At 57.3% G+C, this 13,398-nt stretch overlaps 1 protein-coding gene across 16 annotated transcripts in view; it reads left to right on the top strand.

Annotated features, from left to right (window-relative positions):
• The window catches only part of SNPH (syntaphilin), a 42,216-nt gene extending 28,869 nt beyond the window's left edge, over positions 1 to 13,347 (top strand). For 2 of the 16 annotated variants that reach the window (XR_014832332.1, XR_014832333.1), the window contains 5 exons: positions 771 to 867; positions 1,558 to 1,665; positions 5,359 to 5,508; positions 8,988 to 12,772; positions 13,261 to 13,347. Coding sequence is in view for 9 of the 16 variants with exons in the window: in XM_085003895.1 (XP_084860021.1) it covers positions 686 to 867; positions 1,459 to 1,665; positions 5,359 to 5,508; positions 8,988 to 10,161 (1,713 nt within the window). In the remaining 7 variants the exon portion in view is untranslated. Of the gene's footprint in view, positions 1 to 228; positions 868 to 1,458; positions 1,666 to 3,958; positions 3,988 to 4,145; positions 5,509 to 8,987 lie in introns of those variants that run through there. The other 14 variants (XR_014832328.1, XR_014832327.1, XM_003134341.5 and 11 more) reach the window with 10 other exon arrangements.
• Positions 13,348 to 13,398: the final 51 nt, after the last annotated feature.

Genomic DNA, 13,398 nt, shown 5'->3' with positions numbered 1-13,398 from the left:
GCATGGATGGGTGCAGGCTTGCCTGTGTGCTGCATGTGGGTGGTAGGGGGGCGGGGCAAGCAAAGGCTGCAAGTCCTACATCAGGGGCCAGCCCCCTGAGCATGTACCCTGAGCCTCATGTGGCATGCCTCGGAATGGCAGGGATGTGGTACCTTTTCATGTTCATGTGTATCCATATGTCTTTCTACACGTGTGCTGGTGTGTCGGTCTGTCTTGTCTCCCTTGTAGACGGGAAGCCCCGAGCCACATACCAACAGGCCCTCTGGGAAGGTGACGTCGAGACTAGCCCAGCCTAACTGGGGGGTGCTGGTCCTGCTCCAGGAGTCCTCCAGTCCTCCGTCCCCGCCAAGGAGGGAGGATTGACCAGCGTGGGGTGGGGTCTGAGAATCAGGGAGAGGGGCCTGGCTCATAGCACAGAGGACTTGGTGCTGGGCCTGCCCCGGGGCCCACGTGACCTTGGGCGAGGCCTTCGCTCTCTCTCTCTCGGGGGCACATCCACTCATCTGGAGAACACGGGGTTGGACCGATGAGTTCTGGCCGTCCTGAGGCCCTGGCACAATCGTGATTTTAAGTCTGGTGGTGGGAGCCTGCTAACATCGTTGGTGGAGGCAGCTGTGGCCAGAGCCTGGCCTGCCAGCCCCTCGCTCGGTCCCGGGTGTCCTGCTGAAGGGCGAGAGGAGAAGCCATGCCGGGCAGCGGCCCCAGCGAGAGGATGACGTGGCCAGGCCCGGCCCTCCCCACGGCCCCCCCAACCCGCCCTCTCTCCTCAGCCCCGGGGACACCGCCCATCCCACCCCTCACCCGGACCCGCAGCCTCATGGCCATGTCCCTGCCAGGCAGTAGACGGGCCTCTGCTGGATCCCGCAGGTGAGTCTCCCCCTCGCCCAGAGCCTTGGCCTCTGATGGTGGGAGGAGGGAGGGTCTCGTCTCCACTCTGCCACCAACTTGTCTCTGAGCAAGTCATTGCCCCGGTTTTGCCATCTTTAAAATGGGCTCACTAACACTCGCCTCAGGAACTATTTAAGGGCCGAAATCTCACTGTGGACGTAAAAGTCCTCCGAAGGCTTAAAGCACTGGATCCCTACCATCATCCATATTGTTCAACCTTCACAATTACTGGAGGGATGTCGTGCAGTCTTCCACCCAGGCTCACTCAGCGCCCTCGTGTGTGCCTCTCCTGTCCCCACTCCTGCCTGCTCCTTCCTTCTCCACCTCTCGCTCAGTCTGGGCAGGGACCTCCCACTCTGGGCTTGGGGGACCCTGGAAGTTGAGGACCCTTGGTAAGAGTAGCTGGGACCCCACCTTTGACCCACAGCCCTGCTCAGCCTCCATCCTTGTCCTGGGGAACCAGGAGTACTGGCGTCTTTCTGGTTTTCCATCTTGATTTGCAATGTCTGTTCTGTCACCTCTGTCTGTGCCTCCCCCCTCCTACTTCTCTCCCCGGCGGTGACCCCGAAGTGGGGGCCCTTTGGGCCGCAGCGGCCTGGCGGTGTTCGCCCAGTGTCCGCAGCTGCCCACCAGCCAGAACGAGCACCTGCCTCTTCTTCCTGCCTCCAGGCGCACCTCTCCACCCGTGAGCATGCGGGACGCCTACGGCACCTCTTCTCTCAGCAGCAGCAGCAACTCGGGCTCCTGCAAGGGCAGTGACAGCAGCCCCACGCCCAGGTAAGCAGCCCTCCCTCCCGCCTGGCCCGGCCCAGCTGGCTGGGAGCCTGGGTGCCCTGAGGGCTGGAGGCAGGTGGGTGTTCTAACCGTCCCCAACTCTAACAAACTCGCTGGCTGTGTGACCTTAAGCAGGTCACTTCTTCCTGAGCCTCAGTTCCCATCTGTAAGGTGCCTATCATATTACCCAGCTGCATGCAACCAAAGACAGTGGCTGAGACAAGCTGGGGTGATGCTGTTAGAACAGGGGGCCCTGAGGCAGTCAGCTCCCTGAAATGCCGAGGACCTGTGTCCACCATCCTTGGTGTACAGCATTTGTCCTTGTCGTTACCAGATGGTTCCTACACCTCCAGACATCAGGTCAGCGTCCGGAAAGAAAGAAGGCAGAACGGCCAGAGCCCCCAAACCTCCCACAGTTTTGTGTTTTCTGAGATGGGATATGTTCCCCAGGAAATTCTGTCTACACCGTGCTGGCTGGTACAGGGTGGTGTGACTGGCTGCAGGGAGAGTTAGTGGTTCCCAGTGCAGGGCTCCCACAAACTGGCAACTTTTTTTGTTTGCTTGCTTTTTCGGGCCACACCCATGACATATGGAAGTTCCCAGGCTAGGGGTTGAATCCATGGAGTAGCTGCCGGCCTTCACCATAGCCACGGCAATGCCAGATCCAAACCATGTCTGTGACCAACACCACACAGCTCATGACAACACTGGATCCTTAACCCACGGAGTGAGGCCAGGGATCGAACCCACATCCTCATGGATAGTAGTCAGGTTCGTAACTCACTGAACCACAACAGCGATTCCCTAATTGGCAACTTTAGTACTTTTTTATGGGCAGCAGATTTCTGCCATGTGTGTTGTAACTACAGCCCCGGAGGGCAGTCCCAGCCCTGAGGCTGGGAGCTGCATTCATGGAAGGGTCTCCCTGCCACCTTCAGAGCCGCTGCTAGTGGGTGAGCAGCCTGACCTCAGCTGTGGCCTTGCTGCAAATAGCCAGGCGTTCCAAGGCATGCATAGCTGAGAGATGGGAAATATAGCATATTTTTCTTCTAGGTAAAATATAGCATATATGTAAATACTATATTTAAAAAATATGTTTTGCCACAAGGAGAGCTAGTGACTAAAAATATATGAGTGTTGAATGTTAGCGGGGGAAGAAATACTCATGAAAGCAAATAGAAAAAGGCTAATGTGGGGAGTTCCTGTCGTAGTTCAGCGGTTAACGAACCTGACTAGCATCCATGAGGACTCAGGTTCGATCCCTGGCCTCTCTCAGTGAGTTAAAGATCCGCTGTTGCCGTGAGCTGTGGTATAGGTCACAGACTCGGCTTGGATCTGGCGTTGCTGTGGCTGTGGTGTAGGCCGGTGGCTATAGCTCCACTTGGACCCCCAGCCTGGGAACCTCCATATGTTGCGAGTTCAGCTCTAAAAAGATGAAAAAAAAAAATCCAACATAGTTATTTCCTTTCTAATCCTCAACTCTTCCTAGTTTAAGCAATCTTGTTTCCTCCATCCCTGGCCCGAGGAAAAGGCCTCTCTCTATCCACCACAGCTCTGGTCCCTCTTGCCCAAGCCCTTGCTGGGCACCAGGTTGTGTGCAGGACTAGCACGTGGGGCTCAGGTCGCTTCTTCTCTTCTGGAAGGAGATTTCTTAGCATCCAGCAGAAGGGACCCCAAACTCCCACCCCTCTCCTCCTTCCCACACAGGAAATCAGGCCAGTGTGTGACTTGAGCTAAACTTAGGGGCCAGGATCTGAGTGAGTAGAAAAGCATCATTTCTCTTTCTCCCCTTCTCTCCACACCTTCTCTTCAACAGTTTACAGTTTTCAGGTGCCTTTTCCTCAGTAAATGTTAGATAGCTTCCACGGAACTTTTACAGCTGCCTCCAGCTTGGTTGTTTCAGCCAACGGGTCCCACCAGCGCCCGTCTTTTCTCAGCCCCAGGGTCCCAGAGTTGGATGGTAGCAAGGCCTCTGCCAAATTGTGTGAGAACATGCCGAGGTTTTTAAGCCAAGATCCAAGGAGGTTTCCTCGCAAACGGAAAGGCTGGCAGCTACAGCTCGGATTCGACCCCTAGCCTGGGAACCTCCATATGCCACGGGTGTGGCCCTATAAAGCCAAAAAAAAAAAAAAAAAGAAAGAAAGAAAGAAAAGAGCATTTCCCTGTGGTGCAGCGGGTTAAGGATCCAGCATTGTCACTGTAGCAGGTCAGATCACTTCTGTGGTACAGTTTCAGTCCCTAGCCTGGGCACTTCCACATGCTACAGGTGACCCCGCCCCGTGCAAAAAAAAATAATGTGAAAAAGAAATTAATACTTATTTCCAGGTATAATCATGCACTGATAATGAAGCAGCAGCAGTGTGATTGCTTCATGGTAGCCTAGCCTATCTAATGAATGAATCATCATGAGAATTTTTTTTTTTTTTTTTTTTGTCTTTGTGCTATTTCTTTGGGCCGCTCCCAAGGCATATGGAGGTTCCCAGGCTAGGGGTCGAATTCGAGCTGCAGCCACCGGCCTACGCCAGAGCCACAGCAACGCGGGATCCGAGCCGTGTCTGCAACCTACACCACAGCTCACGGCAACGCCGGATCGTTAACCCACTGAGAAAGGGCAGGGACCGAACCCGCAACCTCATGGTTCCTAGTCGGATTCGTTAACCACTGCGCCACGACGGGAACTCCGAGAATTTTTTTTTTTTTAAGGCTGCACCTGCAGCATATAGAATCTGAGCTACAGCTGCCAGCCTACACCACAGCCATGGTGACAGCAATGCTGCCCCAATGCTGGATCCTTAACTTACTGAGCAAGGCCAGGGATTGAACCTGCAGCCTCACGGACACAATGTTGGGTACTTAACATGATAAGCCACAATGGGAATTCCTCATTATGACATTTTTATGGCATACAGGAGTCCTGTCATATTCATAATATGGTATTAAGAAATATTGTTGCACGTTTCTAAAAACCACTTACCTGTGATAATAGGCTGCTAGGCAGTCTCTCCCATCACAAGAGAAACGCATGCTATACAGTGATGTGATTCTTCGAAAGCAAAGCTGCAGAACAGGAAGGAAAAGAACACACCATTAATTTTATATTAACTGTCACCCACCTTATGCCAGGGCAGGGACAGGCTGTCCACTTCGATAGCAGTCCTGCACATGACGCTTTGCACAGCGAATTCTTAGGTGACAGTGATGGTGAGACAGAAACGTCTCATGCAGTTCTTGCCGTGCAGAACTTTCACACCAAGTCACTCACACACATGCACAACAGACAAGGCCTTGCTCACCCTGCGGGTCCTGAGATACTTACACGGAGAAGGAGGCCCCTCCCACCCCCAGCCTCGTTCTCTGGGTTGGGAGGCTGGACGCCTGAGCTCTGGGCCGCAGCGCTGGGACTGGGTTGACAGCGGTGGCGTTGGTATAATGTCCTAGGTGGTGCCAGGCTCTGCTGTGTCTCCAGACCCTGAGCTAAAGGAGCCGTGAGCTCCCCACCCTGATGCTGTGCTCTTCCCTCAGAAGAGCCTTGATAAAACCCCCCTTCCAGAAGGGCCGGCTGTCCTCGTGCCCACAGGGTCTCTGTGGCCGTGGTACCTGGATGGTCAGGCCGGGTTCCCCTTGCCCCTGGAAACATAGCGCCTGTGCCCCGCCAGGCCTCTTCCTCCCTCCGCGCTGATCAGCGTCCCCTTGCAGGCGCTCCATGAAGTACACGCTGTGCAGCGACAACCATGGCATCAAGCCCCCCACCCCGGAGCAGTACCTGACCCCCCTGCAGCAGAAGGAGGTGTGCATCCGGCACCTGAAGGCCCGGCTGAAGGACACGCAGGACCGGCTCCAGGACCGGTGAGTGGGGGGCGGCTGTGCAATCCCTGGGAGGAAGGAGTGGCTGGGGGCTCCTCTCTGGACCAAACCCCACCCCTCCTGGACCTCCCCTCTGCTGCTTCTTGACAACTTCAGGTGGCTTCGGGGGCCAGGTCCAGAGCAGTGTCCCCTCTGAGGGTCTGTTGGGGCTCCACTCAAGGCAGTGCTCTCCCCATTGTAGCCTGGCAGCCCCTTCCAGCCACTTCTCATCACCTGACTCCTTTCTACCTGGGAGGTAGGAGCTCAGGGCATTCTTCCTAGCCTACCTGACTCCGTGGGGGAGAAATAATCCGTTAGCTCTCCTTTGCTTCTTCCCAGGGGGGTCACCAGGGGCTCGTGGCCCACCAGTTCACGCCCCAGGAGCCCTCCTCCTCACCCACTTATGGATGATGTAAGGTCGTGGGAAGCCTTTCTCTGAGCTCCCACGCAGCCCAGGAGCCCCCGTGGGCCCATCTGAGCTCGTTCCCCAGACCCAAGGGCCAGTCCTGACCCTCATGGCCTCTGCTGGTGGCTTCATCTTTATAACATAAGCTTCAGGGCTGCCCTCTGATCTCTTCATCATCTAAGCATCTTCTCTAAGCATCTAAGCATCATCTAAGCATCTGCGTCTATTCAAATATGCAGATGACTCTGAGCTGGATGGCGAGGCACTGCCGGTCAGGGCAGGCCGCCACGACCACGCCTTCCTCCATCGTTCCTTTTTTTAAAAAAAATGACAGCTTTATTGAGACATAATTCACATACGGTTCAATGCATCTACCCAAAGTAAACAGCCCAGCGATTTTTAGTATATTCATAGAACAGGTGCGGCCGTCAACAGTAACTAATTCTAGAACAGTTTCATCCCTCCAAGAGGAAAACCCGTTCCCAGTAGTGATCACGCCCTATTTCTTCCCAACCACCCCAGTCCCCGACAACCATTAATCTGTCTCTGTGGGTTTGTCTGGTATATATATTTGTCTGGGAGCCTGCAGTGTGCATGACCACAGCTCTGCCAAGCAGACACTCCAGTTTGTATTTGTTGTGGTTTTGAACTTGGGGTTACAGGGAACACTCTGTGGGCCACCTTGTCTGAGAGCTAGGATTTCTATTTTTATTTCATCTTCTCTGCGATGCCCTGAGTCTGCTTGGCCATTTGCACTGATGTCCGCAGGAAGCAGACAGCCCATCTCCCTGCTTCCCTTCCAGGCTGTCCTGCGGCTCAGAGCAGACCGTCTGCCCTGTGTGGTTTGGGCAGGATGCCCTGTCGTGGGCGTGCCTGCACCTCAGCTCCCGGGCCTCTCTGCCTGTGACTCTGGCAGTACCTGTGGCAGTTCCTTACTTGCTGCGTTGTCAACCTCCACCCATGCTCCGCACGTTCAGTCTGATAGCTCTCATTCCTGCAGGAACCTACCCTGTCCTCAAAGATGCTTCGACCCTCTGTGCTTTCACCTTCTGTGTCCCCACTTCCAAGATGCCCCTTCCCTCATCCTGCTTCCTTGGAAAAACTCATCCTTCAAGACCCAGCTCAGGGAGTTCCCTGGAGGCCTAACGGTTAAGGAATTGGCATTGTAACTGCTGTGACATGGGTTCGATCCCTGGCCCAGGAACTTCTGCATACTGTGGGCATGCCACCCCCGCTCCCCCAAAAAAGGCCTGGTACGAAAATGACATCCTGCAGCCTCCTGAGACCTGGGCTGGGAAGCCACAGCTCCAGGGTCCTGCTGGCTCCAAGGAGCAGGGACCAGCGAACTGAGCACGGCCGGTCCTTCTTCCAAACTCACACTTCTTCTCAGGGCTCAGCGTCAGTGAGGAGAGTGACCCTAGAGTGAGCCCCCACTTTGAGGCAGGGGAGTAGACAGGTATCCCCCACACCTGTCAGGATGTCTGCTCTTGTGGCTCAGAGCAGCTCCTGGTCCCCATTGCCACCCCACTTCCATCACCGAGCTGTGTCCTGTTGGGCAGCCCATCCCCCTCTGTCTCTTCCAGCTGATGCCGTTGCTGCCCCTGTGGCCCCTGCAGCCCCAGTCCCAGTCCCTTCAGGGTTTTGTGGAGTGAGATTCCTGGGCCCACTTCCTGACCATGACTTTGAAAAGTGCATGGTGCTTGGTCTGAGAGGGTCCCTCTGCTGGATTCATAAACCCCAAAGTGACGGTCATGCCATTTTGGATTCTGTTTCCGTGAATGTAGGATCCGGGCTGAGTGGCTGCGTGTGGGCCGGATCACTGAGACGTTTGCTGGTGGAGGAACATCCGGGGCTGGAGTTCAGTCTCGTGAATGACTTTCCTCCTTTCTCACTGCTGGCTTCACCTCTGTTCAGTCTCACCTGGCTTTACCTCTGGACGGGATGGCATCATTTTCTACCTCACCTCCCGCCCCTGCACCCCCCCATCCGTCTATGACTCAGGGATTGTAAAAGCCTGAGTTTGTCGGCAAGTGTCTTCCGACCATCTGGTTTGCCGGCTCTTGCCTATTCTCTCGGGAGTAGCTCTGTGCCGTTTTCAGCAATCTTCTGGGCCTTTGCTCCCCACGGCAGACACAGGAAGGAAGCCTCCAGTGTGGATAAATGACAGCCACCCTGTTCTCATCATTCTCCTCTGTTCAGCCCCCACTTCTCATCCCTCCCCTTGACGGAGGACGTAAAACCATCAGTTCCACTAAGGCAGTAATTTCTCTCATAAAAACCAAAGTGGCTCATCACCTTCTCCCAGGGGTCCCTGGCCAAAGCGCCTGCCATTGAAAGTGTCCACCACCGGCTCTTGCAGGAGGCCACATCCCTTTCTGCAGGGCAGAGATTTTCGGTTGACTTTTTATCATTTTATGTTGAGATTTTGTTAATGGATATATTCAGTTTTTATAATGGCAGCATTTTTAAACCTGACACTTTCTTGTTGACTCTCTTCTCTGGGTAGTGGATTTGTCTTTTTTTTTTTTTTTTTTTTTTTTTAGGGCCCCACCTGCAGCATATGGAGGTTCCCAGGCTAGGGGTTGAATTGGAGCTGCAGCTGCCAGCCTACACCACAGCCACAGCAATGTCAGATCCGAGCCGTGTCTGTGATCCACACCACAGCTCACGGCAACGCTGAATCCTTTAACCCACTGAGTGAGGCCAGGGCTCGAACCTGCGTCCTCATGGATACTAGTCAGACTCGTTTCCGCTGAGCTATGACAGGAACTCCCTGGGGAGTGGGTTTGAATGTGGACAGTCGCCTGCACTTTGGCTCTGGGGGGTGGGGATGCGGTGGTGGCTCCTTCCTGTCCCTGAGGGGGAGGCCTCTCCTGTCCTGACCCCTGACCCCTCTCCCACCCCCATTGCTTCCCCCATGGAACAAAGGAGGAAAAAGGCTTTGAGTCCTTAGTTTTTGGCTCTGAGCAGCAGCAGCAGCCGGGGCCCTCCATTCTTGGTGGCAGCCTCCTCCTTGCCTATCCTTGCCAGCAGTGCCAGGCCAGGCAGTGAGCCTGTGTGTCTCGTCTGCTCACAGGGACACCGAGATCGACGACCTGAAGACACAGCTGTCGCGCATGCAGGAGGACTGGATCGAGGAGGAGTGCCACCGCGTGGAGGCCCAGCTGGCCCTGAAGGAGGCCCGCAAGGAGATCAAGCAGCTCAAGCAGGTCATCGACACCGTCAAGAACAACCTGATCGACAAGGACAAGGGGCTGCAGAAGTACTTCGTGGACATCAACATCCAGAACAAGAAGCTGGAGACGCTGCTGCACAGCATGGAGGTGGCCCAGAACGGCCTAGCCAAGGAGGACGGCGCCGCCGAGTCGGCCGGCGGCTCCCCCGCCCGCTCCCTCACCCGCAGCTCCACCTACACCAAGCTGAGCGACCCCGCCGTCTGTGGGGACCGCCCGCCCGGCGCCTCGGCGGAGGACGGGGTTGACAGCGGCTTCGCGGCGACCGATGACACTCTGAGCCGGACGGACGCGCTGGAGGCCAGCAGCCTGCTGTCATCGGGGGTGGACTGCGGCCCCGAGGAGCCCTCCTCACTGCACAGCTCCTTCAGCCTGGGCCCCCGCTTCCCCGCCAGCAACACCTACGAGAAGCTGCTGTGTGGCACGGAGGCCGGCGTGCAGGCCAGCTGCGTGCAGGAGCGCGCCATCCAGACGGACTTCGTGCAGTACCAGCCCGACCTGGACACCATCCTGGAGAAAGTGACCCAGGCCCAGGTCTGCGGGATGGCCCCTGAGTCAGGGGACTGGCACCTGGAGCCAGACCCCCAGCCCCCGGGGCCCAGAGACCCCAACTCTGCCGTGGTGCTGACAATGGGTGATGAGCTCGAGGCCCCAGAGCCTATCACCCAAGGGCCCACCCTGCACCCCCCTGGCTCCAGTCCCAACCCCGGGCCGTCGGTGAGCGTGGTGTGCCCCGTGGAAGAGGAGGAGGAGGCGGCCGCAGCGGAGAAGGAGCCCAAGAGCTACTGGAGCCGCCACTACATCGTGGATCTGCTGGCAGTGGTGGTGCCGGCCGTGCCCACGGTGGCCTGGCTCTGCCGCTCGCAGCGGCGCCAGGGCCAGCCCATCTACAACATCAGCTCCCTGCTGCGGGGCTGCTGCACCGTGGCCTTGCACTCCATCCGCAGGATCAGCTGCCGCTCGCTGAGCCAGCAGGGCCAGAGCACCAGCGCGGCAGGCGGCAGCTCCCAGCTCTGAGCGGGCCCCACCGGGGCTCCAGAGATCTGACTGCCGATTGTAGGGCTGCCGTCCTCCTTCTCGCACATTCCCTGGGACATCATCTTATTTGTTTAGTTTTGGGGTTCAGAAGTGGTTTTTTCAGGATGATAATAGTGTCAGGAGCTGGGGGCGGGGCTTGGGGGAAGGCGCCCCAAAACTGCAGCAGGAGAGAAGGGAAGAGAGACCAAGGGCAGGGAGGCACGTGATCGGACCCATTGCAAGGAGAGGGGGTGGGGTCCCCAGCACGGCCCCCCCTGCCACCCCCAGGCCCTCACACAGGGCAGCCCCTGCTCAGGAAGTCTCTGGTGTGTTGATCTGGGGAGGCAGGCCTCTTCCGCTGAGCCTCGCATCCCTCACCCCCATGTCTGTCCAGTTCCCGGTTCACCCTAAGCCTTTGCTCCCAGCCACCCTTTGCCCTCAGCCCAGGCTTCTGGGCCAATGTTATCTGCTCAGATGCAGGCAGCTGCGACCCAAAGTACAGGCAACTGACCGGGACTCCGAGCAGGGTCAGGAACCACTTGGCTCCCACCTGAGCTCCAGCCTCTCCAGGCTGCTCCCCACTTTGGGATTCGGGAGCACAGTCAAGGCCATGGGCTGGAGGAGAGATGGTGATGGGCAACTGGAGGCAGAAGGCCGTGTGGTTCTGTGTCGGTCTGTTCAGCCCAGACCTTCCCCCACATCTGTTTTCCTCTTGGCGCTTCTGGATGTGTCAGATACTTCTTCTGGGAGAGCCAGACAGGCGAGTGCCGGGGTGTGAATGCTGGCCTGAGCCCCAGCTCCTGTCTGGAGACTGCCAGCATGGAAGGAGAGGCGGGGGCTGGCAGCTCCAGGGGGCTCCTCTAGCCTTCTGAGCAGAGGCCCTGCAGCCTGGGAGGCAGGGCTGGACTCGGCAAGGCCCAGCTGGTTTCCCTGCCCCTGGAGCTTGCCCGAGTCTCTCTGGGGACCTTAGGATCAGCTTCTGCTTTGCACTATGTTCACTTTGAGGCTTGGTTCTCATGCATCCCAGGATCTCCGGGGAGGTGGCTGCTTGCTTTCTAGAATGAGGGTTCCTAAATCTTACACCTGTCTGCCTCTGCAGGGGCAGTTCCAGCAGGATGAATGGCAAGATGAGGTACTGAAGCCATGACGTCCATCCAGGCCAAAGCAGGGGGCCCTGGGATGCTTCTTAAGCAGGTGTAGAATGGGGCTCCCACCCAAGCCCAGTCAGCCTGGGAGGGTTCACTGGCCCCCCTCCTTCCCTGGGACCACATCAGGGACCCCAGCAAAGCTGCTGACATTTTATTAGCATTATTATTTGACAGAGTAAACTTGTTCCTCTTCCCCTGAAGGACTTTACTATCTGGTCATCCCACCCTCTTCAGAGTCAACTGCACATTTGGGGGCAGTGGGGGGGACATTGGCAGGACCCTGTGTCTTACCCCTCCCTCTGGCCTGGGGGCCACTCTGGTTCTGCCAAGGTTGCTCGCCCACCCCCGCTGCTCTGACAGCTGCTGCCTGACTTGGGGTCTCCGCCCTTCCTCTCTGTGCCCTCTGCCCCAGGGGGGACACCTGCATGTACTGGGGGTGGGCAGCCGGGCCAGCCATAGAGGGAGGAGCCCCTCTGCCACCTGCTTTGTGCCTCTGAAGCTCCCCCTCCTTGCTCAAGGCCTCAGACCAGCCATCCTCTGTGGAGCACCCCCATCCCAGCTGAACCAAACCCGAACTCGGGGGGCCAGGCCAGACTGCCCCACAGGACCCTGGGGTTGTGACACGGAGGGGCAGTGGATAAACCTAATCCAAAGGTGAGCCAGGACTGGTCACGGACCCCGCCTCCTGTGCCATGTACTCCCGGAGCCGCGTTAGACATAGTCCAAGCTTTGCCGAGAAAATAAATGTATTACTATATTTGACGACATAAAATCTATATATTTTTCACCATTGGAATCTAGTCAAGCTGCGTAGCTCCTCTGCTCCTGTCCGCGTCTTGCTGTCTGTGGCCTTCCTACTGTGTCTTATGTTTTGGTGGACGTGATCAGCCTGGGGCTGTGTGCTCTGCTCTGTCCCTGTGGCCAGAGGAGCCACGCGTGAAGAGCGTGGACCCAGCGCTATGGACGCGGTGAGCGGGGCCAGCGTTCTGCTCCCGCTCTGGCCCGAGGCCTTCCCGTCTGGTCACAGGGGCCCTAGCCCACGGCGTGGAGGGTCCTCTCTTTGGAGGGGTCTGGCAGGGCCTTCGATGGCTTTGCCTCTTCTTTTCAGTGGAGGAGGCGGCTCGCTGCTCTCGGCCTGGGACAGACGCTGGGACCACGTTGGCCGGGGCCCTGGCTCGTGCGTGTGTGATGTGTGTATGCTCAGTATCCGGCATCTATGCAAAAGCGGTGGCGCTGCCTGGGCAGCTCTGCGCGGTGGAGGCACAGCGGCCTGCTGGCTCGGGCTCCAGGCCCTGACTGCAGGGCATAGACAGTGGGGCTGACGACGGGCAAGGCCAGGGGCCGGAGGCCTCCTGCTGAGTGCTCATCCTCCCAGGCTCCCCTCTTCCTTCCTGCTTAATACCTCCTCCTGTCTGGCTGTGACCGTCCCCCGGGCCTCCGCTTCCGGAGCAGAAATCTTTGGGGTCTCCCCTCCCCCCAGCCTGGAGCTGATTAGACCCTAAGGAGACAATGTTCCCAGGAACCACCTTCCAGAACTGCTGGTCCCTCGGAATCTAGCTGCCAGAAGCGGCTCCTCCTAAGTTGCGGGCCCAGGCTGGAGCCCCCGCGCTGTTCCTGTGGTCCAGGCTCAAGCAGGAATCGGAGTCAGAGGCCAGGACTCTGCTCAGCGAGCTGGCCTCAAGTGGAGTTGATTCCAAATATCTCCCAAGGGGATTAATTTAGCTCTCACCGAACACCCTTCCCAGTTGCCACTAGCACAGGGGTACCTGACAGCGCCTTGGGGAGGGGGGTGCAAATGGGGAGGCCTACAGAGGGGCCTCAGCTCTGTGAACTCATGACCCCTCTCTGACTGGGGGGGGGTGTCCATGCAAACAAGTCACAGTGCACCCCTATATCCAGCCATGCCCTTGACAGAGAATTCAGGGGATACAGGAAGGGGGGGTGGGGGGAGGGGTCTTCACTTTTGTCTCCTTTGTCCTTTTGTTCTGCAGAGTTGTACCTGCAGCAGACAGCTCTGAATTAAAGCATGAAAACACAACAAGACCTTGGCCTGTTTCCTTCATAGTGTGTCTTTTTCTGGGGTGGGGGG

Source organism: Sus scrofa, chromosome 17, assembly GCF_054392235.1.
Source record: "Sus scrofa isolate SSC_HxYL_T2T_F1_AM1 chromosome 17, Sscrofa_HxYL_maternal_Yorkshire_Landrace_v2.0, whole genome shotgun sequence".
Classification (NCBI taxonomy): Eukaryota; Metazoa; Chordata; class Mammalia; order Artiodactyla; family Suidae; genus Sus; species Sus scrofa.
The sequence above is the reverse complement of the archived record's forward strand: the minus strand, read 5'-3'. Positions and strand labels throughout refer to the sequence as shown.